At 36.7% G+C, this 25,309-nt stretch overlaps 1 protein-coding gene across 1 annotated transcript in view; it reads right to left on the bottom strand.

Moving 5' to 3' along the window:
- Window positions 1-1,169: 1,169 nt before the first annotated feature.
- Window positions 1,170-25,309, bottom strand: part of caln1 (calneuron 1) — a 51,286-nt gene continuing 27,146 nt past the window's right edge. The window contains exons 5-6 of the mRNA XM_020928779.2: window positions 7,592-7,748; window positions 1,170-1,297 (exon numbers count right to left, since the gene is read on the bottom strand). Coding sequence (XP_020784438.1) covers window positions 1,170-1,297; window positions 7,592-7,748 — 285 coding nt within the window. The remainder of the gene's footprint in view (window positions 1,298-7,591; window positions 7,749-25,309) is intronic.

The following is a 25,309-nucleotide window of genomic DNA, read 5'->3' as shown; positions in this document are numbered from 1 at the left end:
AGACAGGAATATCTAAGGTTAACAGAATGAAGATATGTAAAGGTATAACATATTTGACCTTGTTTGTTACTGAATGTGATTCTCTTATGGGTTATTGAGCATAAACAATATACAGATCAATGTATGCTAATTTCTAAGAACACACCATTGAGTAATATCAAAATATTGTGAAGCTCAAATCAGAGTAATAAAATATAAATTTGTAGTGTTGTTTTTGCTCAAAAAGTAGAATTATTCTCTGCCTCATGATTGATATGATTTAATTTCATTTTTTTTATGTTTAATTCAAATCAGTAAAATATCAAGCAAAACAATTATGTTGCTCTCATTTTTCCACAACTCATCAAATTAGAATTAACTTGCTTTTGTGAGTTGTAGTAGCATTCAGTGGTGAAATGTCACAAAGTACACATTTTAGGTATCTGTACTTTACTGTATATTTTGAAATGGATACATTTTACTACATTTTTAAATGGGTACTTTAATACTTTTACTTAAGTAGTTTTTTCATGTGATACTTGTACTTGCTCCGACATCTGTAAATTATATTTAAGTAACTAAATTGAATACTTCTTCCACTACTGACAGCATTCACACTTTTTGTAATGAAATGTCCCTACTGATCTCATGTAATGTAAGGGTGATTTTTTTCTTAAATGAAACACATCTACATAACCATATATGTTTTGGGATTTTTCAGTATAGAGAGACCATTTATATTTAAACTTGCTTACTGCTGCCTGAACCTTCTCCGGGTAGGCTACTTAACGTTTTCTTTTGGGTTTGTTGGACAGATAAACTGATGGCAGCAACTGGCATTTTCTCAAACTTAAAACAGAAAGTAGCTGCAGTCTTGGTGTTCTGCTGTCCCATTATCCTCTCTGGCTTGTATAATGAGAGGTCCACCTATGTCCCTCCATGTTGCAGTGTGGTGATGGCGACCCCTGCTGGAAGCCCCTGCACTGAGAACAGGTCAGTCTAATTATTGCATCAACAGTGACAGTGATGTGAGTGTCAGCCCTTGAGGTTCCCTGTCAAAAGGAAAGGGGGAGGAGCTTTACTTCCACTCCTCGTGCTGGCGTCACAGTTTTAATTGGAGACTGGGTGGACACTGGAATTGTCTGGAGTTGTTATGGGAAAGTGAAGCAGTGAGCGTGGTCACTGCTGCGTTACTCCATGCCGTTCCTCAGCATCTGATTGGCCGCGATGAGCATGACGCTAATGATGAAGGCCATGGCGAAGGCGCATATCAGACTCTTCCTCACACAGGTCTGACGATTCTTTTTAGATGGGTGCACTGGAACAAAACAAGAATCAGCAATATTAGAAGACTGCACTGTAGTCCAATCATTACATGCATGTATCCAATGTGAAATTCCATCAATATTCCCATTAAGAAGATGCTGGCCTGGCCTAAACAGCTGACTGTCAACATGTGATTCTAAATTCTGTTGGCTTATCAGGCACACAGAGCTCCCTTATAGTGAAATTTTTGTCCCCTTCATCTATAAACAACTTAAAATAAATTAAAACAAATACAAAAAAAAACACAACTGACAAATATGTTTCATCAAAAGGTCCATATTACGCTATTTTCTGATCTGTTATAATTTTGTTTCCTCTGCAAAAACAGTTGTGTTATGTTTCATTCATAAATGTTTAACACACAAATTCTGCGTACAGTATTTAGGCCGCTTTCTTCTCTCAAACAGAAAATACTCTGTTCCACCTTGTGATGTCATGTGGTAATACAAGAACTGTGATTTTATACCCCTTTTTTTTTTTAGCTTTCAACATATCATCTCAACACAACAAAATGTATATCTATCCTAAACAAGTGCAACAAATTGAAAATATTGTGTTTATTTAAATCTGGGGAGAACTTTTAGTCAAATACAAGTGGGACAGCTCAGTGGTTGTGACTAGTTGGAAGTAATTACTTGCTCGGTGACCCATTGCAAAGTGTTACCTGGCACCAAATCTATTCTCAAGTCGAAAAACACTGGAGTCATCAGAACTCCTCCTGACTGCTCCTGTGAGGAAAAAGCTTTATAAAAAGTAGGATAGAAATGCCAGTTTTGTAGGCTTCTTAGAGTTGAATAATGCAAAAATATTTCCAATGTTATTTACAAAAGTGTTCAAGTCTTAAGTAAATGAACTGTAGCAAATCAATACTGTATGTGAATTTATGTAGTCTAGGAGCTATCTCAAACTTTTTACACAAAACACCACCTAAGATTATAAATGGCTAAACCTGGACTTAGCAGGTCTAAACTAGTTCCAAAAGTTTTTTAGCCCAACATTAACATCTGTCATGGGACTACAGATGAAAAAAATGTTCTCCAGGCTAATTCTGATATTTACAGTAATGTTCATTAATATGCACTGTCCCTGAAATAAATAAATACAATGAGGGTTGATCATGGATAAGGTAGTTTGAAATAGTGATTAATCCAAGGAGAACAGAAACATAATAAATGTATATATATATATATATATATTATATATATATATATATATATACACACACACACACACACACACACACACACACACACACACACACACATATATATATATATATATATATATATATATATATATATATATATATATATATATATATATATGTGTGTGTGTGTGTGTGTGTGTGTGTGTATATATATATATATATATATATATGTATGTGTGTGTGTGTGTGTGTGTGTGTGTGTGTGTATATATATATATATATATATATATATATATATATATATATATATATATATATATATATATATATATATATATATATATATATATATATATATACACGGTGGTAGGTCTCTCTCACCCTCATTCAGCTCGGGTCCTCTACCAGAGGCCTGGGAGCTTGAGAGTTCTGCCCAGTATCTTTGCTGTTCCCAGTACTGCACTTTTCTGGACTGAGATGTCCGTTGTTTTTCCCGGTATCTGTTGTAGCCACTCTTCCAGGTTGTGAGAAAAACTAAACTATATTATTTACAACTAGGAATTAGATAGAAGAAAGACAGAAGACTACTGGCAAGAAAACAAAAGTATTAGATGAACACGCTAAACTGATAACAAAAAATACCATGGCGCTTTATTACAAAAGTCAAAGTTCTCATTTGTCCAGTGTTAGGTCAGTAGTCTAGAAAGTGGGCCACACCTCATTACCTGCTTAATGTCTGCAGTGGTCTTTCCCTGAGGAGCTGATCTCTTTGGAGGGGGCACTTTATGAGGTTATACAAGGTTCAGTGGCTCCAGTCACTACTAATGTCTCAGTTTCAATCTGTTGATAATACTCCAGTCCTGCTCAAGGGCCCTGTGTGCCCTGATCTGACCATCTGCTGTCTGGGGCCCCACTTGTTTTTCAGACAAAATGAAGGTGTTAACCGTAAATAATCAAAGGTTAAAAGGTAACACCTCTCATAGTCACTTAAAACAAGTTTTTTTTTCTTTGTGGTTAACTGTAACATACATAGATCGTTATTTAACATTATATTAATTGTAAAACAAAAATGTCTTAATTATGGAAACCACTGACTGCAGAGGTGAGAGGTCCTGACATACAATGCAATTCACTGTATCAAAAAGCAAGTTTGCATTCATGTTTTATTGTTGAATCTTGCTGACATTTTTAACCCTACATGTATGACCTGTAGTCTGATTTTTTCAGTAGTTACAAGTAAGAACAGGGCAGTGGGTGAAGATAGGGGGTGGGTGAAAACTGGACCTTTCTAAGCACTCAAGCCTTAAATGCAGGAAAATGCAGCATTACTCAGGCATGAATTAATTGGAGCTTATGGTTTAGAACCATCAGAACAGTAACAAAAGCTGATTGACTATTTAACATATTCTCCCTTCAACTTCCCTCCTTTTGCCTCTCTGAGATAACACAAAATCCGAACAGACCATTCTATCTTTGCCCAAGACATTAGGCTACTTTATTAACCATTCACAGACCAATTTGAAAGTTTGGAAACCTATTAACGCTATTCTATACCGCGTGAAGAATCCCTCAGTCGTCCAGGTAGAATCCATGAGGAGAAAAATTCAGTTTGTTGACTGGACAGAAGTTAGTTTGGTTGAAGACGTTTCGCAGCTCATCCAAGCTGCTTCTTCAGTTCTGAACTGCCCAAACCATACAGATAAAAAAAATCAATGTGATGTCAAATGGCTGTACAATAATACAAAGCAATTCTGCTGCTGAATGATGGTTGCAACCCCAGTTCAGAACTGAAGAAGCAGCTTGGATGAGCTGCGAAACGTCTTCAACCAAACTAACTTTTGTCCAGTCGACAAACTGAATATTTCTCCTCATCTCTATTCTATACCCTTTTATATAATGGAATAATTTGAGGAACACAACTGTGGAGTACTGTATGCGTGAAAATTAAATACTTTAATCCTGTTTCTCTGGCAGCTGTCATGTTCATACATTATGATTGTAGATGAGAGTACTCCTTAGACATTGTAGTTTTATTTTTTATTGTGATCTGCATTGATCTGGGAGGAGGAGGGTGGAGCCAGGGGGATACAGGTGCCTATATTGGGGCTTGTACATCAGTGGGCTGTAGCAGGAGGATGGATGGTGAGGTATGAATGGCACGGTGACAGTAACATTGATTAGGCTGACTGAGCACTGCTGAGGTTTGGCCTTTTGTGCCCTGGTCGTAAAGTCTGCACATTTTATCACACTGCAGTTAATATTAGGATAGGCCACTCATGTATTCTGTGTTCACGCACCAGGCACACAGACAGCTATGGTCCAGTGTAGCTAAAAAATGATTGGCAATAATGTTTTTTTTGTTTTGTTTGTTTGTTTTGTTTTAATTAGATTTTACTGTGCTGCATGGCCATCAAAAGAGTCTAGAGGTGTAGATTACTCATTCAGTCCTCTGATAGAAACCAAACAAGTGCAGGTATTCTGACTTGATTGCCTGAGAGAGTGGCAGGTCACAGTAGCTCCTGGATTACTATTTCATCTTTGCATTGTTTTCTCCTTACAACCTCTTGCATATAACTGAAAGATATTTGTATTACTATTTCTATACTTTTTATTTTTACTTGTACATTTATATAATTATATCATATTTGACACCGGTCTCTTGATCTTTGCTTCTTGTACTTATTTTGAATTTATTATTACCATTTATATTTTTGCTCTTTGTTATTATATTATATTGTGATGTGTGAGCTACTGTGTCCAAATAATTGTGGATCAATAAAGTTTGGCTAAGTCTAATTATGTGCTGCATGACTCTGAATATCTCTCCCAACTCTTTCTCTCATTTCATTCTCATACATCTGTACAATAAAGCATACTACGGCAAAAAAGACAAAAAAAAAAAGTAATTTTAAAATCTCTCCATTTACTGCGTAGTTACTTTTTATACATTCAATAAACTGTTGCCAGACTGTCGGTGTTGTTTTGTCCTCATGGTTTATGGAGTCCTGCAGAAAAACTGAGGTCCAGTAAGTGGGTGAAGAATGGGGTAGTAAAGATTTGTCACATGTTCCTCTGGTAGAGCACTGCAGCAGCATCTGCCCCTGACCAGACAGCTGTGTCAGTATCCATCAAACTGCATGGTCCCTGTACTGAACTATGTGAAGCAAAGTACAACAGCTGGTCGTAAACATTTCAAAAAGACCCTGTTGAGTACTCTGTATTTACATACTGCCTTTTGTTTTTGTCCTCATTGTTTTGTATTATTCTATTTTTGTTTTGTTAAATCATACAAAATAATAAGCATTTGAATGATAAAAATGAGCTGTCAATTTTAGCCAGAATTAAAAATCTTATAATGCAGAGTAGTTTTATTATAACCCAAATCTGATAATTCTTGCTCATATGGAGAAAAAAGTGGTCTACAATCACACATTTTAGTTTTAATATATCTTTGCCGAGGGCTGTTAGATCTAATTATGCGTTGAACTGTACTGTATATAAAATATGGTAAAAAGTGCTGATTTGGCGAGACATATCCAGAGGAAATGCACAGTGGCAGTCCTGACAGGTGACTGCACCTGCCTCACAGCAATAATAGATTCGATATCCCACAGGCTGTTACTGAGGATTATCCACAGTATGTCACAGTCTGTAGTTTTGTGAATTCCTGCTATTGCCAAGGATGTACCACATCTCATGGAAAATGTATCACAATCAATGTCCCATGAATTATTTTTGTTACCTATTTTTGTTAGGAAAGACAACTCTTCCTTGAACAAAAATGGAGGCCTCAGAAACCATCTATCTCCCATCTACAACTCCATCCTAAAGCCAAAGAGAACAATAGGAGTTGCCAAGTCAGGGCTGTAGGTGTGAAAACACAAATTTTGGGCCCAAATGATTATACTAATATGCCCCCTCACTCAGATACAGATAAATACACCTAGCTAACAAACAGAAACTGTAAACAAGTGGGGTGTTAGTTTCAGAGTAGTTTCAGTGTAGTTAGCTCCATCCTGCTAGTCTGATGCATCAGCCGGTTTCACTTCATTTCACTTCGCAGAAACCGTCTGACCTCGCAGTGTTAGAATTTGTTCACTCGACAGTAGGCGGGTACTTTTTATCATTTAATCAATCGCTGCTATTTGGTCGTGACGTATGTAATGCACCGCTAACTGGGCTAACTAGTATATTAAGCTTTTCCCAAATCCCGTAGGAAGAAGGGCTATAACTTCTTTCCCCTTCATGAAATTTGCCAAACATTCTCTTTGTTTTGGCTTTAAATCCTTGATCTCAGGAATCGTTGACAACACTGAATATGGAATACGGCTCTTCGCTGATTGACTGGTGCCCGAACCTGCGCTTCCAGGGTTTTTGTGAACCATCTATTGTATTTTTATTCCTGACCTAGTTGCTGGAGAAAAATGAAAGTGAGCAGAGGCACTAGGTGGCACCAGCCTGGCTACCTTTTCGCAGGCAGATATAAGGATGTGTCCACCATCATTCTGACCAGAACTGAAGAGGCATCTTGGATGTGAGAGTAGAGTAAAAATATAAGGCTACATAACTGTGTGTATGTGCATGGATATGACCATGACAAGAATACAAAGCAGGTAGTGATTTCATTGCATTATACTATTATGAACATAAAAGTGGCTAAGTGAAAGGTTATAGCCTATAAGTCTTTTTTGTCCTTATGTTGTCCTGGTATGTTCCAAAGTGATTTACATTTCTGATTTTGCAGATGCCCTTCTTCACACAGGCCTTGTTCTGTAGATTTGGGACTGCCATAAAATGTATCCTGGTTTGTTATAACCTAGATTATTATGAATACACTATCTGATCTCTTGGCAGTCCAAAATACTTCAGCTTTAAATAGTTAAAAGGAGAGTAAAACAAAAGGTTATTTTTACTCCAGACCCAGGAGCAGGTCACAGTGGGTTGACGTTAATGTTGGATGACCAGATTTGCGCAGTGAAGCAATGCATATGTGATCTGCGTCACTTGTGAACAGGTGCCCAGATGACGAGCGTCCCCAGCAGCTCTACTAAATCAATAAATCAGCAGGTGCAGTGTGCGACCGGCGGGCTGCAGCACATCCCTGACAGGACGCATTAGTGTTTAGAAGTGAAGACTCACCTCCCTCAAACTCTGTCTGACAGTTGCCGGCATTCTCCTTGAGGGACTCTTCTTCATTGATGATGATGTTCTCAATGTCCTTCATGGTCAGATGGTCACGGAAGGCATAGAACAGAATGTGTTTGAGTTCCTCCAGTGTGATTTGCTGCATGTCGAACTGTAGACACACACAACACAACTCTTATACACACTTTTTATTATTTTTAGTTGTTTCATTACTATTTTGTGGTTATCAAACAGCATTAGTGGATATCCATCAAAGAGGCTGATGGTTCTCCATCCAGCTTATACTGCCATTGTGTTACTGGGCAAGACACTTCAAGTTGCTTCAAATATCTATAGCTCTGGTCAGTGATCATTACAGTGTACCTTAGCTGTGCAGGTTAAAGAGAACACTGGCACAATAAGCCATCCCGGGCTATATGGATTATACCATCATTTGGGATAGTAGTGGAAAAATACAGAAAACATGTAAAGCTCTATGAATGTCTAAGAAAATAAAATGAATGCCCTCCTATATAATATCTGTAACTGATTTAGGTCAGGGCAAGGTAAGTGCAGGTCAGGGCATAAGAGGTGGGTGAAGTAGATAATCATTTACAAAACATCTGTCAGAAATCTCTAATGAGTGAACTGCTCTTGCTAAACCTTTTATCTGTTGTTTTTCAGTCAGAGAAATGTTGCCCCTGAGGCGAATAACGAAACTATTATAACCACAATATTGAAAAAAATCTCCTTTTAGTGATGCTCTGGAATGCAGCTGAGCAAATGAACTGAGTTTATATTCTCCTCTCTGGTGACATTAAACCAGCATCAGGAGCAAATATGACACCAATAAATTAAAAATTACAGAATTAGTAGAACAACAGTCAGACATCGTGCATTATAAGAAAGGCGTGCATCTGGCTTCCACCCACAAAAGTCAATGACAACATCAAGGTTAAAAACATACATGTACTCAATTTTGATGTTAAAGAAAAGTTCAGTAATTGAGTTGATACTGTTTTTGATACCCCAATAATACAAATTCCTATATATACTGTATATATCAAGACTACAATGAGGTGCACATTTTTGTATGCAATATTTTTCAGTTTTAATACTTCAAACAAATCTCCAATTTTGCTACTTGATAGTTTTAGTATCAATTATCATCTGGGTATTGTTTTTTTTGACAACTCTAGTCTAACACAGGCCTTCACAAAAACAGGTCACTCCATCTTGTGCTAATTGCATGTTACAGCTCAACACTGACACAATACAAGTACAATTCAATTAGTTTCTGTCAATTATTAAGACGGCTTCATAAATCAGTTGGCATGTTCACATCCAACCACCTCTTCACAGATGTCTTTCCATCCAAATGCATTCACTTTAATCAGAGCCCAGCATAAAGTTGTACTATTGATTAAATTAAAAGCGTCAGAGTTATGGGCTGCAGGAGTGATTTAGTGTTCACTGTTCAATGTACAGGAAGCATTATGCCGCAAATATCTGCAGAAGGTTCCAGTCTGCACAGACCTACTGTTTACAGCCATAACATAATGACTACCTGCCTACTACACACATAATAACAATGCATTCAATCTTTGTACCTGTTAGACTGGAGCTTCCTAATCATTAATAAGATGAGTTTATTCAATAATATTCCTTCTGTAGACTGATTTCTGTGTCAAGACAAATGCAAAACTGATCTAAAACTGCTTTGTAAAAGACATGGGACTTTTTGGACTCTGGTCTCTGAACAGTTGTGCTTCACAAATGTGAGCAGTACATTTTACAGGATTGCTCAAACATGCAGAAATCAATTCATTACAACAGTACAACACAGGTACAGCATGGATAAAACTTCATAAAAGTTGATTTAGCAGAATATCTCTTTTGTGTGGAGGTTTTACCACCTGCTTATCTCGATGGAAATGTTTTTGCTTTAAAAATGGAAATAGAAATAGAATGTTCCACAGTATAGATTCAACTAGGGAGACAAGCAGGTTACAGCACTATACTACATTACAGTTCAGATCTGTGGAGAGCTGCCCCATTCCTATTATTGTATTGTATAACACCCATAATGAATAAATGCTGGATGGATATGTTTAATGTCATACCATGGACCATTCCTGGCAAAGCATTTCCACCAGAAAAGCTGTGCAGTGCACCTTTAAATTAAAAGCTGAACATTAGATTCACATCACTTCACCTGTTTTTACCTGCCAGTGACCAGCATGTTACAGTGTGATTTTCTGCAGAGCATCTCATAATACTAAAATACTTCAGCCCGGAGCTTAACCTAAATGCTCCTCTGCAATTTCGAAGTATTGATAATGTCTGAGTCTAAGTTGCTGGAAGGCGGCATAATGACATGAACCCAGCATAAATCACACTGGGCACTGGGTATCATTTGTTATGTACGCAGCGCCTCGGAATGTTCTAATGAACTCTGAGCCAATCACGGCCCACGCTGTAATCAGCCCACTACACACTCATTACTGCCTCGGATGAAAGGTCACGGGGTCATAGGGTCACTGTTGGTCAGCTCATTAATCTGAAGGGAAACATATTTATGAACCAGCTGTAATAATGACTGAACAAAAACAAAACATACAAATTAAAATTGTGTGCATGGACATGAAAACTGATGGCAAATATCAATAAGGGTGCATTTGCACTTGCACAAAGGCCACATCAAAATTGGGACTAAACTGGTGGTGAATTTGCAACTCATTCTGGACTAGACCAGGACTAAACCAGGATTAGCACAGGACTGAACCACATCTATATATGGACTAAACTGGGCTCATGCCAGGAAGTGTGAATGCACCCTAAAAGAACTTAAGAATTCACAAGCCTGTTTCAAGTCTGGATATGTACAGGGTTGGATCTATGTAAAAACAATGCCATTACAATACTATTATTAGAATTGCAAATGGTGTTGCGATTGCTTTTGCTATTGCTATAGCTATTACTTAGGCCTACACATTGAAATCAACACAATCTGATCCCCCCATACATCCTGGATTTTATTCTTTGCTCTTAGTTCATGTCATAATGTTTTATAGCAGTATCGGCTCAGGACTCGGTATTGGCAGATACTCAAAATCAAAGGACTCGGACTCGGAGGCAAAAAAAATGTGATCGGGCATCCCTACTATTGCTATGCTGTGCTCAAGTAGTAGAGGTAAACCTGAATTAAAAATCAGGCTGAAACCCATATAAAACTAATGCCACTAATTGTACTACTTTTACTATAATATTACTATTTCTGTGCATTAAACTAAATAGAAAAACTTTTTAATTAATCAGTCCTCTCTTTCTGTTACTTTTGTACTTTACTTTTGAATTTATTGTGTGTTATTACAAAACTAAAGAAACAGAAAGAGTTAAACATAGAGGGTTGAATCTGTGCATAACTATTACTATTGTGTGCATTAAACTAAAGTAACACAGAAAGAGTGAACTAAGGTTAGAAAAAGAAGAAGGCACAACCAGCATTTATATATAAGCCTACTGCACTGACACATACTTAACACACAAGAGCATTTGTTAATGTCTTCCCCTCAGGAGCCCTGGGTAGACCTGCATTCAGGCCACTGACCTTTAGCACAAAGTATAGAGAAATGTCTCTGCACCTGCTGTGAATCATACAAATGGGAGGTACAGCACAAGACTGAAGCCTGGAGACCTGACCAGCGGGCAGAATTATAAGTATTATTTCTATTAGTCATTTTCTGACAGTTTGGATTTGGTCATATAAATTTGAGAGCCTAGCACTGGCTTTCAGTACAATTCACTCAGGCCATAGCTGCACTGTCCCATTTTAAGTGATTTACTTTGTTACTTTGTTAATGCGTTTTTGTGCACGTTGTGACAACTTGAGTGTCCAGAAAGGTGGCTAATATATAAAAGGTATTATTATTATGATTGATTTATTTAAAAAAAAAATCTTGTTTAGAGTCTGTACAGTCTGTCTGCACAGCCCCGTCTTTCATCAATTTAAAACTAATTCTGAACAAACATAATCTACTGACACTTTGCAGTGCCATCACGCTGGGGGTGCTCTACATGTAGTTGTATGTGAATGTTTAGAGTTTTCATGGTGACATAATGCACACATTAGCAAACACTGCCAAAAAAGTTTAAGACCATCGTAAAAGTCAGAAGCCTATGGTCAATACAAGCGACTGAGCAAAAGACTAAGTAAAAGAACTGCTGGCTAATGCAATCTCGTGACTGTAATTTTCTGTGAGAGACTTGTTTAAGTGCTCAAATCACCCCTCCTGTTTTTCCATCTAAATCAGTTCTTTTTGGTCAGATTGTGTCAAAATAAAGATCAGATTACGTCTAATCTGAGTAAAAGAGCTTCTAACAGAGTAGTGCCTTCATTTAGCCTCACACCCCCAGGGAATCAGTGACTTCAGTTGCAAAGTCTCGAAAAGTTTATTGACAAATATCAAATAATTAACGAAGGACAATACGGGTTTAGGACACAGAGAACCACCTCAGTGGCAATAATTAATGCAATAGAGGGAATCACAAATGCACTAGATGACAATAAATACATTGCTGGTATTTTTATTGACCTTAAGAAAGCCTTTGATACTATTAATCACTCAATACTACTAGATATGGTATTAGGGGGATAGCTTGGAGCTGGTTGAAAAGGGTGCAATATATTCAAATGGGAAAGTATACATCAAAAAACCTTGGCATTACTTGTGGTGTCCCCCAGGGGTCTGTTCTGGGACCAAAATTGTTCAATATATACATAAATGATATATTTACTGTATCTCAATCCCTAAAATGTATACTCTTTGCAGATGACACCAACATATTTTATAGTAGTCACAATTATAATGAACTCATAATTACTCTGAATGAGGAGTTAAACAAAATTAAAAAGTGGATGGATATCAATAAATTGTCACTAAACTTGAGTAAGACCAAGGCAATGATGTTTGGCAATCACAAGATTAACACAGAGTTACCAATTTTGATTGAAGGTGTCCAAATAGAAAATGTAAATGAAAATAAATTCCTGGGAGTAATAATAGACAGTAAATTATCATTTAAAGCCCACATTAGACATATAAAAACTAAAATTTCCAAAAGTCTTGCTATAGTAAACAAAGTGAAATATTACCTTGATCAAAAGGCCCTTTGTACATTATACTGTTCATTGGTTCTCCCTTATTTCACATACTGTGTTGAAGTGTGGGGGAACACTTACCCATGTACACTTTATCCATTGATTATATTACAGAAACGAGCTTTGTGAATCATCCACAAAGTTGTTTTTTTTAGAACACACCCATAATCTTTTTATTCAGTCCAAGGTCCTCAAAATTCCTGAACTTGTACAATATTATACACTGGTAATTTTATTCAGAGCTTGCAATAATTTACTACCACGTAATATTCAAAGCTTGTTCAAAATGAGAGAGAGAACTTATAATTTTAGAGGGTATGGAAATTTCAAATTGCCTAATATACGAACTACCCGTAAAAGTTTCTGTGTGTCTGTATGTGGTGTAAAACTCTGGAACACTCTGGAACACTCTGGATACACATCTCAAGCAATGCCAAAATATTCATAAATTCAAGTTGTTATATAAACGTATGGTCTGGTCATAATATTAGAACAATACTGCCTCTGTAGCGCTGGTTTATATTTACTGTTTTCTTGCTGGTATGTGGTGTCCATTACATTACTTGTATTGTTGTTTCTTACCATTGTCTGTATCCTTAACTTTACCATTGTTGGTACACTTATGTTATGCTACCAAGCTATAACAGTGACTTTGTCTGCACTTATAAAAAGTTCATATAGTTTAATTCAAAATGTCTGAAAAACGCAAAAGAAGCTAATTATGTTAGATTATGAAGAGTAGGGGTGGGATTAAATAAATTTTCTTCTTCCCACTCCTTTTTGGGCAAAATAATAATAATAATAGTAAAGTTTTTTTGTTGATATTTTCATTTCTATTATGATTTCACTTATGTTATATCTTCCATTGTATGTGAATGTAAATCTTTACTTGCCCAAAATAAATGCATAAATAAAATAAAAATAAAAAAGTTTCAGTTGTTCAAACTGCCAATCAAACCATTGTCAGTAGAGCCAGTCGGCTTTAACTTAGTCACATTAAGTTACACTGTCAGTTTCATTGATAAAGTTAACACTTTGATGACTGGTTTGTATAAGGATTAAGCCTCATCATGTTCACCCTGCTCTGTCACCAGGTCTAACAGTCATTTGTGTCCTCTTTCATTATGTCCAGACTGCAGCTCTATTAACTGCATCATTAACTGTAAGTGCTTCACTCAGCCTCATACTGTTGCACGCTTTAATCACAATTAACCCCTTTATTACCTGTTAACGCACACCGCATCTCTTGACAAATCTTTTCAAATATCACTTAAATAGTCATGCAGTATTTTTTTCCCATTTCCCCATTCAGCTTTCATCAGAACTCTGGTCTGTGCTCAGATCATGTCTCTCATGAGGCTCTGAGGAGGAGGAGCTGCCAGGCACACATCTCCATAACGCTCTGTGTGTAATGAGCTAATCCACATCTGCGGCAAACGGCTGCAATTAACGCCAACAGAATGAATCTGTTTGGAATTTGATTTAAGGATTTGGGATCTTAACGCCTCAAACCATTTAGAAAATTACATAATACATTTACGATGACACTCTAGCTGTCCCAACTACTAAACAGAAACAGTGTAGTAAATGTAGTTTAGAATATTTAGTAACCAAGATGAATAAGTAATGTAGAAGTTACTATTATAACTGCACTCTTCACAGCCTTAATAAAGCATGAAGAAAGATTAATTATAATTCATATGGAGCATGAATGATTCAGACTTACAAATTACTTACTTAAGGGGTTAGGAGTATAGAGTTCTGTTATTAATTAAGTAATTATGAAGCCTGAATCATTTAATCTAGTGTTACCGTGGAAATAATATAATAAAAAAATAAACCACTCACAGTTTTCATTAATAACCCAGAGACCTGCTAGAGAAATTACACTGCTGTACAGCTGACACTCACTCCTAGCTCAATCCTTGGAATCCTTGGTATAATACTCCCTACAATGGAAGCATAGCCAGATTGGACTGCACTGAACTGGAAAGAACAGCACTATCACAAATGTTCATATCTCTGGGTGCTGGGTTCTGTACTGATGATAGATACATTTCTCCTCTGTTAAGACTTCAGCTTCATGCCTCTTCTTCCAACTCTTGGATTACTGCATCTTTTTCAACAGCAACACCAATACATACCAAAACCCCCACTTTTTTTTTTCATTTTAGCCAGCAAGTTACAAAATTAAATATTTAGAAGAGCTGATCGTGACTGAGTTGTTCACAGATGTTTCTTACATTTATACTGAGAGTACAATGCACAGTCTAGGTTTATATTATCCTGATAATGTGCCTAGATTACTTTATATTTTATGGTATATGGCTTAAAACAAGTTCTACTGAGCATTCCAATGCTATCATACTATGAACCCTTCATCACCTACACTTTTGGTCCTTCAGAAAACTGCACACTCTGGTCCTTCACAGAGAATTTATATCACCATTACCTCCAAACTACCCAACCGTCAAACCAGGAAGATTTACTGAGAAAAGCACCAAACATAATGTGCCATGAGAGCCATCACAGGAAGACAAATAAAAAATGATGAAAAGAGGTCTTTTACCAATAAAAGCGGCTATGACCATATGGGGACTAATAAAAGGGAAAAGACAGTGAACAAAAACTACAAAAAGTAATTACATCTCATTTAAAGAAGACCTATTGTGCTTGTGTCTTCTATATAGTCATAATCTTTGATACCAGTGGAACATGTCATTGTGTTATAAATTGGCCATTTTAAATTGCAAATTCATAAAAAAATATTTTATGAAAGAAAGAAGTCCATTGACTTCCACATTAGAAAACTGTGTCCAATGGGAGCTGACGTCGCCAAAAACGCCATCATAACAAAAAGACACACAGTTATTGGCACCTCTGATCGATATCTACAAATGACTCTAGCGAGCCACCGATTTTTAAAAAATTTGTACCAAAATGACTACAAGACGCGACAGAGCAGTGGGCGTATACCGGCGGTGAAAACAGGAGCTGATCGGCCAAATGACATCTTGAAATTAAGCAGTTAAAGATTGCTGAAACATTGCACAAATAACTTAAAATACAATTTCATGTGAGTAAATGGTGAGGGGAAACAACAATAACATGGTTAAAAGCTCTGAAAAGTTGATTTTGCATGAGGTCCTCTTTAATAAAACTGCACTTCTGAAGCATGCTGTAAGCATAATGCATACTGCATATTGTATATTGTTTACCTTCACAATCAAACCTGAATGTTTGGTTTAAAGCTAAAATGAGAAAATTAAGTGGAAATAGCCTAAAACCACAGAGCCAGTTATCAATAGTCAATTACTGTAAGGATGATTAATTAAAACAAGTATGTGGTGTTAATAGTAAGGGCTGCGGGAGTCTCATTAAGAACACCACTGGATCCATATGTCTGCTCCGTCCAAAGCACTGCCCGCGGAGAGGTGGAATAGTTCGCAAAGAGAAGGACACAAGAGAGGAGGAGACTGTATATACTGTATAATACTGTATAATCCTGTGTATTTCTCACAAAACTAATTGAGCCCAAAGGGTCTAGGATTTCACTTGCAAAAATATTAGGAAGGCACATTTTTCTTTTTAACTTTTGTCTTCTTTGATTCTATCTTGTACCCATATACATTGTATATTGAAGATATTATTTTTGCTATAGATATGAAATTTATCACAACTGAATACCTCCTGACTTTATTTTGATCTGCAACATGACCTGAGTAAGAAAAAACCTTCATTTACCACCTTAGAACTCCATGGAGCTGAGATTTAATGATGAATAATGGAGCCAGGACATTTGAACTGCAGTTTCTCATTCAGCACTTGTGTGTTCTTATCTTGATGGAACTTTGAAGTCCAACCTGGAGAAAACAAGTTAAGCCACAAGCAGCTTTTAATGACAAACTTCACCATTTTATTTGAACAAGATTTGGACAAGATTAATGCTTTGAGACTCCTTACGTTCCTTATCAGGATGAAAAAAAAAACTGCATAAGTAAATGCTTTCAAAGCATTAAGTTTACCTAATGAATTTGACAAGCCTGTCGCTTCCCATATCTTTTGGGCAAAGAATGTAGACTTGACTGCTTGTAGCAAAATTTCCACAGTAAATATTTTCACATATAGTATGCTGTACACTAAAGTGAAAAATATTTTTAAACTCTGAGACACTTCATAGAAAATATATTTATATAACTTACACATTTCGCTAAATCAAGTAAATGCATTATATGTATTTAAGCAAAGGGAAGTTATTCTCCACAGTTTGTCTTGTATAACAGATGTCTCATATAGACTTGGATTCTGCTCTCAACATTTAATCTTAAGAGAAGCCTTTTTCAGTAAGACTCATAACAGCCTCCTTTGAAAAAATAAAAATAAAAAGGCTCTAATGTGATGCATGAGTGAGGTAGCCGGGCTGACTCACTTGTAATTACAGCCACACAGAACATAAGGAGGAGGGGTCCTGGTGTGAAAAAGCAGCCGCAGAAATGTCAGAGCCTGGAGAGAGCCTGTTTGAATCATGTAGAGCGGTGCCGTGCAACACAAAAGACCAGAGAGGAGGGTGCTCTTGTCAAGGGCCCATGGGTGCTTCAGACTCAACTCCTTAGTCTTACATTGGCAACACAGTATCACCAAGCCACTGCATACTCCCACGCAGCACACATGTCTGTAGTCACGTCCGGATTAAGCTCTTCATTGTAGATGGGTACATATTTGAGCTTTAGACCAACGTGATGGGGCTCTCCCTGGACCAAAACATGTGGCTGCAACTTCTAAACAAGTCTGCAGTAGAGGGAAGAGGAATGTTATCAGTGCCTCCAGAAGCTCGGATAATACGGGAGGCCTGATACAAAAGGCTGACTATAGTTGTTATGCAAGTAGAGGCATAACAATGTTCACTAATCCTAACATTCTAAAATGATTCTGACATCTTTTTTTGTAAATTCGTTTTTCGTTTTATTTTGTTCATTTGTCCAATTGTGTTAAAGGTGTACTAGGTGTTTTTTTTTTTTTGCTTGAGAGGTTCCACAGTATGTCATTAAACTTATTAATGTTGCATTCATTCAGTGTACTGTGACTGGGGTCACAGACCTGACATGTAACTTGGCCTGATGACGGCTTTCATTGTGGAGATAGATAAGTATAAAGCCATACTGTTGAATATTTCAGCCAAATTAAATGTCCTTGCTTTGCTTGGAATGTATCCATGGAGACAAGGAGGCAGCCCACCAGAAAGGTGGCACAAGGCACCTGTAAAAGTATGCAGTACACTCTGATTAGACATAAAAATATGACCTTCCACACCAAATGAGATACATACTGTTTGTGATTTAGAAATGTGATTAACCAAATCTTATCTATTGGAATGGCCCACATGCACCTGCTCTCTCCTTTTGTCTTTTATTGCCACTTAATTGCTATTTGTCTGCTACTACAAAATTATACATATTGATTGGACATTGTTGACTATTTTCTTTATTTCTATATATATTTCTCTCTCTCTCTCTCTCTCTCCTCTCTCTCTCTCTCTCTCTCTCTCTCTCTCTCTCTCTCTCTCTCTCTCTCTCTCTCTCTCTCTCTCTCTCTCTCTATATATATATATATATATATATATACATATATATATATATATATATATATATACACACACACATATCATCGCTGACATTATTTTGAGTTTAAAGGGCCCATATTTTCTGATTTATATTATAATGTTCTTTCCTCATCACAAACATACCTGGAGTTGTGTTTTGTTCCATTAACACATGTTTAACATAAATGCTGCGTATTTAGGAGTTTTTCTCTCAAACAGAAAACACTGTTCCACCTTGTGCAATACAGGAAGTGCTCCACTGTGTTTTTAAACTCCATAGACCTTCTCTAGAATCATTTGAACAATTTCAGCCCTGGAATTGACTAGCTCTCCTAAACGAAAGGTAAAAGGTATCTGTTAACTTGAGCATTTTGAGTTTTGGAGATGTAGACAGACAAATAACAGAGGATTACTCAGACATGTGTGACTGAACAAAATACAACTCCAGGTATGTTTCTGATGAGGCAACAGCATGGGTTGAACCTCACAAGAGTCAATTTTGTGTAATATAGGACCTTTAAGTATGAAAAAATGTGTCATCTATTACCACAGAAAAATACAGGAGCTTGGATTTAATTATGAGTAATGAAGCCTGAAAGTTTGAAAATGAGATGCAGTGTGTTTCTCATTTTAGTTATTTGACTAAATAAGTGATAACTGACCACTGCAGATTGGCATCACTACAATTTACAGTTTGCGCAATGTTTTGATCCAAAAGTGTATTTCTATAAATTTGCAGACTTCTAGCCTATTTTCTGCTCCAGTTCACATCAACTTTGAGGGTGATGAATGTTTACTTGATACAGAATATAGAATGTTATGCTTTATATGTGCCAAAGCATAATTTCTTTTTCCCTGTTATTGGGCATTATGGAATGCCTGACTGGAGTATGCACTGAAGTAAAGGGAAACTTCTATACAATTGCACATTAATAGGCCCATATTACATTGTTTTCTGATCTATGTTATAATACTGTTTCCTCACAAATATACCTGGAGTTGTGTTTTGTTTCTTTCACACATGCTTAACACACAGACCCTGCATATTTAGGCTGAGTTCTCTCAAACAGACAACACTCTGTTCCACCTTGTAATGTTGCACCTTCAGCCTGGGAATTGCCAATCTCTATTGAACTAATAGGTTTGTTTGCTTTATAGGTAAATCTGTAGGTAAATTTGTTTTGCAGATTTGAGAGGCAGGTCCCACATTTCAGATAAAAGAAAAAGGGTAGCTGTTAACTTGAAAACTATCACTACATGATAACACGGCAACAGAGCATTTTGAGCTTTGGAGATGCAGACAGACTAATAAAAAAGAGTTACTCAAACATGTGTAAATGAAAGAAAACACAACTTTGGGTATGTTTTTATGAGGTAACAACGTTATAACATGGCTTAAAAATCACAAGAATCCATTTTGTGTAATATGGGACCTTTAAGGTAAAATAAGGTACACTTTTTTTTTAATTATAAACTGTTTCTAAATATAATTTCCTGTGTGTAAATCTGACACTGTAAAAAAGCAGCACTTTGATGTGAGGCAAATCACAATCTTCAGGCCTGTCCCTCCTCACCCACTCTCCATAAATTGTGTGAAAAACAGATAATGTCCAGAAAAGCCACAAGGGACCAGTGAGTGTGTGGATCCACTTGACTACAGCCCTGACCTGATTACAGTTCAATGATTTCCCCGTTAATTTGCAACAGTAATGATTATACATGGTCATACATTACTAAAAACATGGCTGGACAAGACCTTTGACCTGAAAAAAAAATTAATAAATAAAAAAAATAAAACTTTGTGTAATCAGTAGTAGATGAAATATATTGATTTTTGGTATTGAAGTCTATAATTTGCAGATAATGTCCTAGGTGAAAAGTAAGTTGTGGTTTATGTATGTTGATAATAATACAGCTCAATAAACACCATCTGTTTCGCCTGCACAACTAGACTTTCATCAGTAATGTCACATAATCATTTCTGATCGTAAAGTGGTGGCTGGTGTGATAACTGTAAAAATTTCCTAGCACCAGCTTTAAATGCCAGTGTCCACATACATAGCTGTGGTGGGTAGAGAAGCCAAAATTGTACTCCAAGAAATGACTTGAGTGTAGCATAAAAATATTTGAGTGCTCATCGGTGTTGTCAGGATTGCACATGTAGTTGGATTTGTGGATTTGCTTCCTGACGTTTGAGTCAGAAAATCTTCTACTGAAGTAGTAGCAAGAATAACTGAAAATTCAGATTTATACGTTGAAGTTAAAGCAAATGTAATTTTAATGACAATAAAAATGCACAAGGTTAGGTAACTTCACAGGACAGACCACAAAATAATCAAATCTGAGGAAAAGTGCAACAAAAACATTTAAATAATTGAATACAAAGCTTTTGCCACAGATTAACAAAAAATGTGTTAAAAAGTTACTCAATTAAGACTAATGTTTCACTGTAAAATATATTACTCAAAAAAAGTACAATGTCCTTTAACTTAAAGTAACCAAAGTAAATGCACTTCAGTTCAAGTAATTACCCACTTTGGTGAAAAAAACAACAAAAAATGTAAAATAATTGCACATAAAAGGGCAGCCTAGTAAAAAAGTATTTAAAAAAAGGAAGGGCACTATGAATCCCATATACCAAAGCTCCCAAAATGAATAAAATTTCCTGAAACAAATGACTATGAGAGTGCTTCTAAGCCTCCACTCCCATCTCCTTCAGTGTTGTGTGGCTGGTTGCTATGCATCTCCACAGCCTGATAGGTCACAGTGGAGTTTGGGATGGTTCAGAGCGTTGAACTGAGCACTGACCCAGAACCAAACGCACAATGAACCTCTGTGAAAATACGCACCAGACCAGTAAATGTCAAACACTCATAATGTCAGCACATTAAAATTACACTTTTAAAATGTTACATAAAACTAAATTATGAAGTTAAATGTTATGTAATCTACTTGGGGGGTATAGAGTCCTGAAAATGGTCAGCATTATATTGTGTCAAGTTGATGTACAAAAATGAGACTGTGAATAGAAGACAGAAGCCATTTATGCTGCACAATAACAAACTGTAGGTGTAGTTCAATCTCAGCTCCAGTCAGTTCATACTCTTATTATTATTTATTATTACTTTATTACTTTATTACTTTATTTATTTATGTATTTATGTATTTATTTATTTATTTATTTAATGAGACAAGGACAGTGCACAATTTTAGATTAACTTTAACAGGAGAGATGCATTGTACCAGGTTGTAACACCAGTGCTAAATTCCACCTGTAGTTCCTGGGCAGGTTCATTGTGTTCCTGAGCAAGACAATTCATCCATTTTGGCTATGAATGTAGGGGATTGATGGTGCCTGGAGGGGCTGATGGAGCAGACACCTTTCCATCAGTCTGTCCCAAGGCATCTGTGGCTCCCATAGACTGTATAAAGAATTGGATTAAGGGAGTGTGATGTTAGCCATATAGTGTTTGGCTCCAATCAAATTAAGCTCACAGTGTTAGCAGTTACAGGAGCGAGGAGCCGAGTTCGAAATGGTGAAATAAAAACACTAGGATCATGTACAGTGTGTTAATACAAACATTCAAAATGCAGCAGCAGTCACATAGAGAGGAGTGACAGCTTTTCAAAGTAAAGTCAGTTGGAGCCGGAGTCAATGGACCTCCTATTTGGAACACAGCACCTAGCAGATTAGCTATGATCATTTATATACAGTCTACGGTGGCTCCTGTATTAGTTTATCACATCACGTGTGGGTAGTGATTGAATTATGCATGTGATACCCAGGCATTATTTTTTATAACAGCTCTGTAAGCTATGTGTATTATAAAACACTTTCTAGTAGCTGTAATTATGGAACAAAAGTCAAATCTTGGCAGTTTTTCACTCCACTGGTTCTTATGATCCATACAGCACAATGAGATCTGAACTAAACGCTGTGGAGAGGTCTGGGTGAGTGGGAAGGTGAGTGTGTGATTCATGTGGTGAGGATGTGCCACATTAGCACTGGTGTCTGTCCAATAAGCCATTTACAAGTGTAGTCAAACTCCAGCTGAGTTAATGAAAGCACACACTGACAATCTTACCAGCAGTAAATATGAAAATGGAAAAAAGAAGGAAAAAAGTGAGTGAGATGTCAGATGGAGAAACTGTGTAAAAGGCAGTTGAGGCATTTGACAAGCCCAGAGTGAGATGCCATGTGGTGGGTCTGTGTGCGTGGTTTGAATCATGTTGATGAAAATGGCACCACTAAGCATTTTGGTCAGAGTCAAGAGCAGCTTGAGGTTAAATTTAAATGTACTGGTTACAAGTTAGTTCATGTTTGAGATGTGATGTTTACAGGAGCAATGGACCTGAAACATGGATTTAAAAAGCACAACACATGGCAGCCTTTCAAAAGGGCTATAAAGCATTATTTTATTTTTTTATTTTTATTTTTTTGTCTTATTAAATTCAATTCCAGGAGTTAAAACTTAATAACTTACACAAAACATGCATTCTTTTGAGCGGGGTCTCCTCTCCACAGATCTGTAACTTGGCCTGGTGGTCACCTGCTTATTTCAGTAGTAAGTAATGCTATACTGTGAATCATTCCAGCAGCTCCATCCTCTGGCTAATGATTTTATTCTCATGCCTTCAGGGCGTCGGTTTTATGCTCCAATACGGAAAATCAACCGGTTTTCTAATTCTTTCGTGCCCTGTGCTATTAAATTATTAAATTCTAAGGGTACAGTTTTATGAACGTTTTACACTGCAATTTGTTTTTTATTTTGAGTTCCACTGGTGGACGGCAATTGGACTGACACACTTTGTGTTTGTTTGTGTTTGTGTTTGCTCTGAGATGCTGCAAATGAATTGCCTTATGGGATCAATAAAGTTTTCTGAATCTGAATCTGAATCTGAATAGCAATAATAACTTAATGAAGACAAGCATGTGGTGGACCCTCTAGTTACATAGTGCACCTTTAAACATTTTTGGAGGTCAGACTTTATGTAACATTAAAAGAAATGACAACACAGGAGACTATTTTGGTAATATATACTCAGGTTATCACTTAACCTTGAAAATATAAATAAACATTAAATATATATTTCCCTCTAAAAGGGACATTTTAGAACACAGTTATTGTCCCTACAGCCAAGAATATGTTTTTCTCTTCCAAATGCATTTGTGAAATATAGGTATATTTAGAACAAGTGTTTGTGTCATTGTGTTTTGCCATTGTGTTGTCATAAACCTGGACTCATAACCATTTCTGCTATTGCCATCTAACTGCAGCTGTCTCATTAAACATTAACATCCCGACAACAACTGACAATAAATGCAAAAACAACAAACAAATAAGTGCACCAGCAGTGGCTAGACAGAGGAAATAAAGGAAATGAATTGAAATGTTCAAGTAACTGTGTGACCTATGGCAGACTGAGTGAGCACGAAATGAGTGAGTCTGAGGCTGAGTCACATCGCACAGCCCATTAACAAAGTAAACTGAGCTGTACACAACTGTTCTACCTGCAGCAACTACTCATCTGTGCAACTGGAGGGAAAATTGTACTGATAAATCACTCTCTGCTGATATGTGAGGTGTTTTTTTTTGTTTTTTGTTTTTTGCTTATTATTTCATCTGTCATCAGTTGCATTCAAACTAATAATGGGCCCTGCCAAGACTAAACCACGATAAAACATTAATTAGCATTATGACTGTATTACTGGGTTTTAGGTGACAATATTTAATGTGAATCATGGGAAGACAGTTAAAATTTGAAGTGCAAATACGTAGACTCAGCCAAATACATATAGCCAGTAACTGAACTTTGCTCACCCATTGCACCAGACTATAGAGGGGCACATTCCCCAACAGACTCCTACAGCTCTGCTCAGACAGTGAGAGATACAAGACTTTATTCATACCATTTTCCAAACAACTCACCCTTATGTATTAGATAACCCTATATCATGTCAATCAATATTTCACGGGTTCTCCCTCTCTAGATACATTATATATATATATATATATATATATATATATATATATATATATATATATATATATATATATATATTGATTGTACACATACAGTATAATTATGCCTTATTTGACTACTTGTCTCAGCTTTGTCTTCTTTGTCACTTCTTTTGACTACTCTCTTGCTCCTTATTTTGAATCTGCTTATTCGTTGACTACTCTCTTGCTACTTCTTTTGAATCTGCTTATTCGTTGACTACTCTCTTGCTACTTTTGATTTATTTATTTTTTTCTTTGGATCAATAAAGTTTGTCTAAGTCTAAGAAAGGATCAGGTTCAATATTTGTGAATATGTAATTTGGGTATATCTCATTATCAAAAATTTATATTTTTCAGTGTATTAAATATAATAAATATATATAATCACATTTTTCAACACGTACACAAGCAATCACAGGAGGTCTTGAGTATTATCACTTTTTTTTTTTCTTTTTTTGTTTTTGTTTTCAGCCAGTACCAACACTTTATGGTTCACTTATAGCACTCATTTTAGTGCTATTGCAGGTAACAGCCTGGACCCACACAGATTGTTGCAGAGGCAACAGTGCCTATAGGTACCGGAGAAGTCACTGGAGCATCTTAATGGGTCTGGCAGTGCATTGCCCCATCTGCAAATACCATTCTCCCAATACTGTAATTCTGCCCTAGAGAGGTGTCCTGGGGCAACACGGTGATCACGTCTGAGACATCAAATGTTACTGCCTATGACAAGTGTCCCGTCCTGTCTCTCCCTCTCCTCTGCCTCATCTGTTTCTATTCTCTCTCTCTGTCCACTGTCTGCACCTCGCACATCCATCACTCTCTCCTTCACTCCATCAAACTCAGCACGTTTTACTCCAAAGCTCAGAACTGGTTTCAGCTTTGTCTTCTTTGTCACCTTTTCTGGCAGCTCCCTCTGTCTGGCTATTCTAGTGGAAAGACCATTTTGGCTCCTCTGTCCGGGCTAT

This window comes from Boleophthalmus pectinirostris, unplaced genomic scaffold (genome assembly GCF_026225935.1).
Source record: "Boleophthalmus pectinirostris isolate CB_2022bp ecotype Guang Dong unplaced genomic scaffold, ASM2622593v1 HiC_scaffold_9, whole genome shotgun sequence".
In the NCBI taxonomy this organism is placed as follows: Eukaryota; Metazoa; Chordata; class Actinopteri; order Gobiiformes; family Gobiidae; genus Boleophthalmus; species Boleophthalmus pectinirostris.
This window is presented reverse-complemented; position numbering and strand designations above follow the sequence as displayed.